This window comes from Alosa pseudoharengus, unplaced genomic scaffold (assembly GCF_046254945.1).
Source record: "Alosa pseudoharengus isolate Yale_2024_CS ecotype anadromous, Long Island Sound unplaced genomic scaffold, YU_APseudo_1.1 YU_APseudo_1.1_scf_17, whole genome shotgun sequence".
Classification (NCBI taxonomy): Eukaryota; Metazoa; Chordata; class Actinopteri; order Clupeiformes; family Clupeidae; genus Alosa; species Alosa pseudoharengus.
Genome location: NW_027468640.1, coordinates 15,448,754 through 15,451,253, shown reverse-complemented (window position 1 = coordinate 15,451,253; position 2,500 = coordinate 15,448,754). Strand labels below are relative to the sequence as shown.

The 2,500-nt window shown below is 45.8% G+C and overlaps 1 protein-coding gene across 4 annotated transcripts in view; it reads left to right on the top strand.

The window, feature by feature from the left end:
* LOC143127273 (RNA-binding protein with multiple splicing-like) overlaps positions 1-2,500 on the top strand; it is a 43,019-nt gene that overhangs the window by 20,903 nt on the left and 19,616 nt on the right. For 2 of the 4 annotated variants that reach the window (XR_012987561.1, XM_076288662.1), the window contains exon 6: positions 2,161-2,288. The exons of the other annotated variants lie outside the window; for them this stretch is intronic. Coding sequence is in view for 1 of the 2 variants with exons in the window: in XM_076288662.1 (XP_076144777.1) it covers positions 2,161-2,288 (128 nt within the window). In the remaining variant the exon portion in view is untranslated. The remainder of the gene's footprint in view (positions 1-2,160; positions 2,289-2,500) is intronic. 4 annotated transcript variants of the gene reach the window in all.

Below are 2,500 nucleotides of genomic sequence, written 5' to 3'. Positions count from 1 at the left end.
TAGTAAGTATGTAGTGAGTAGGGAGGAGTGAAGGGGTTTGGATTTTCCTCACTGCACTGACCTGTTGAAGCCCCTAGCTCACCAAGGATGTGGTGTGAACATAATAAAAATCAAATAAATATGAAATATGAGGTAAACTATTGGGTTTAGACATAGACATAGGCACTGAAGACGATACAAGTGCTCAAAGGCCCTAAAAGCATTGGGTAAGACCTTTGCTTTAAGAATGAGTAGGGCGGGGCCAGCTCTAGCACTGCGGTAGTGTCCATGTTCCTTACCACAAACGGGCTCAGTGTCCACAGGGACCCAGGTTCGAGTCTGGCCTGAGAGGTCATTTTCCGAGTCCACTCACTGTGTCTTTTCCTCACTGTCATCCTCTCACTGATCCGTCAACTAAAGGCTAAAAAGCACCAAAATGAAAAAAAAAAAAAAAATCAAGCTGAAACAGGTTATATAGTAAGACTCATCGTGTGATTCCTGCCCCATCAGCATTTTCCTAGGGATGTCGAAGCGCTGACCGACCGATCGTTCGGAAAGAGCAGCAGCAGCAGCGTTGTCATGTCCACACCCGAGTCTGAACTGGCATGAAGAGTCTGGAGGGAGGGGGACTTGTCATGTAGAATTGAGATTGCATGCGTAGTTTCACTTCCTTTTAAAGTAAATATTTTGTCTTTTTTTGTGTGTGTTTGAGTTACCCTCCAGGCCTGGAGATTTGCTCAGAGATCTCCTTGACATAAAATACCTCTCGTGAAATTTCTACAGGGTGTGTTTGAGGTTTTGTACAGAATGTGCAAATAAACAATCAAACTTCAAGGAACAGATCAGTATTATGGTCTTGCTAAAGTTCTTCTAGGACAGGCACGTAGAACTAGAGGCTTTAGCATTTAGTCTCTCTCTTTATGTCTCTCTCTCTCTCTCTGTTTCTCAAACACTTGTTATTTGAACCAAACCAAGCCTCTATGAGGTATTATGAGGAAATTCTTGACAGGGTTGCCGCGTGCTTGGTTTTTCAACAGAGTTAAATATTTTGTCAGGCGTTAGACACACACAGAAGGCTTTTTTGGCCTGACGTACAGAGCCTGTGCAGGCTAGTGTGTGTTTGTGTGTGTGTGTGTGTGTGTGTGTGTGTGTGTGTGTGTGTGTGTGTGTGTGTGCGTGTGTGTGTGTGTGTGTGTGTGTGTGCTCGGTTTCTCGTTTTTTTGCCTCACACATTCCAGCTAAATGACTAAACACTCTCTTATCTCCAATCAGCCTGGGTGAAGGAACAGGCCTCACGGTCCCTGGATGATGGAAGGGAAAAAAATGGATGAAAATATGGAAGGAAACGATTAAGCCAGGGCATGACGTAATGACTTAACTAATCTCTGAGAAAAATGTACGCAATTATCCGACCAGAGATTGTTTTTAATCCTGCTGTTGATTTTGGAGGTTTTTTTTTTGTGATAAGGGTGAGCTTAGCTATGAGGTGCAGATCATTCAGATTTTGCATTTGGAACTTCGTGAGAGCGGTGCATGTTCACAGCCAAAAAGTTACTACCAAAAGTATTTGGTTTTCTTGTTTTTCTTGGGTGCGTTTTATTCAGTCTTCCCTACATTTCCCAGAATTCTTAAGTGTGGATCATTGTCTGTTTGCCAGATCTCCACGACGACAACATTGCACCATCTCACAGAAGGATTCTGATTGGTTCCCTCCTTACTGTTGCTGTTTCCCCTCGGCACTGCTGTGCCACATTTGCTACTGCAGTGGTTCTTTTCACTGCACCAAAACATGTCAACTAGCTTCCATTTGTTCTTATGAGGAAGACTTTTGTACATTACTCAATACGCTATTGTGTGTACTATAGAGTTATAAGCTAATGTTATAGATATGTTTATAGTGGTTGTATTTGCTGTTTTTATACTGTATACTGTTACTGTATGTCTTTTTTGTTCAGATATGTTGCAGAATGCAGAGTTAATATGTTTATGGCTCTGCATTACAACCTTGCTCATACTCCATTTTGTTTTTGTTAAACCGAATGGATAGCAGTTTTCTCTCACTCTTCCACCACCTCACTGGTCCACTCCTCTATTCCAGTGCCCTTGCACCTCCTCCTCCTCCTCTTCCTCCTCCTCCTCCTCCTCTCTGTCTCACCTTCTTCCTTCTCCTTCTCTCCGCAGATGAGCTCACAGTCCCTGCCCTCTACCCGGGCAGCCCCGACATGTGGGCCTCGTACCCTCTCTACCCCGCCGAGCTGTCGCCCGCCCTCCCACCCGCTTTCACGTACCCTTCCTCGCTGCACGCTCAGGTAACACTCACCCCCACCCCCACACCCCACACCCCCCCTCCCCACCTCACACACCACCTTAGAGCACCCCCGCCTCACCCGCATCCACCCGCATCCACCCACCCATCCACTCAACCACCAGCCAATCACAGACCAGCTTTGTCCAGCACAGAGCCTCATGGCCCTCCCCACATCAGCACTGGAGGAGGAAGTCCTCAGCCTGACAAAATAAA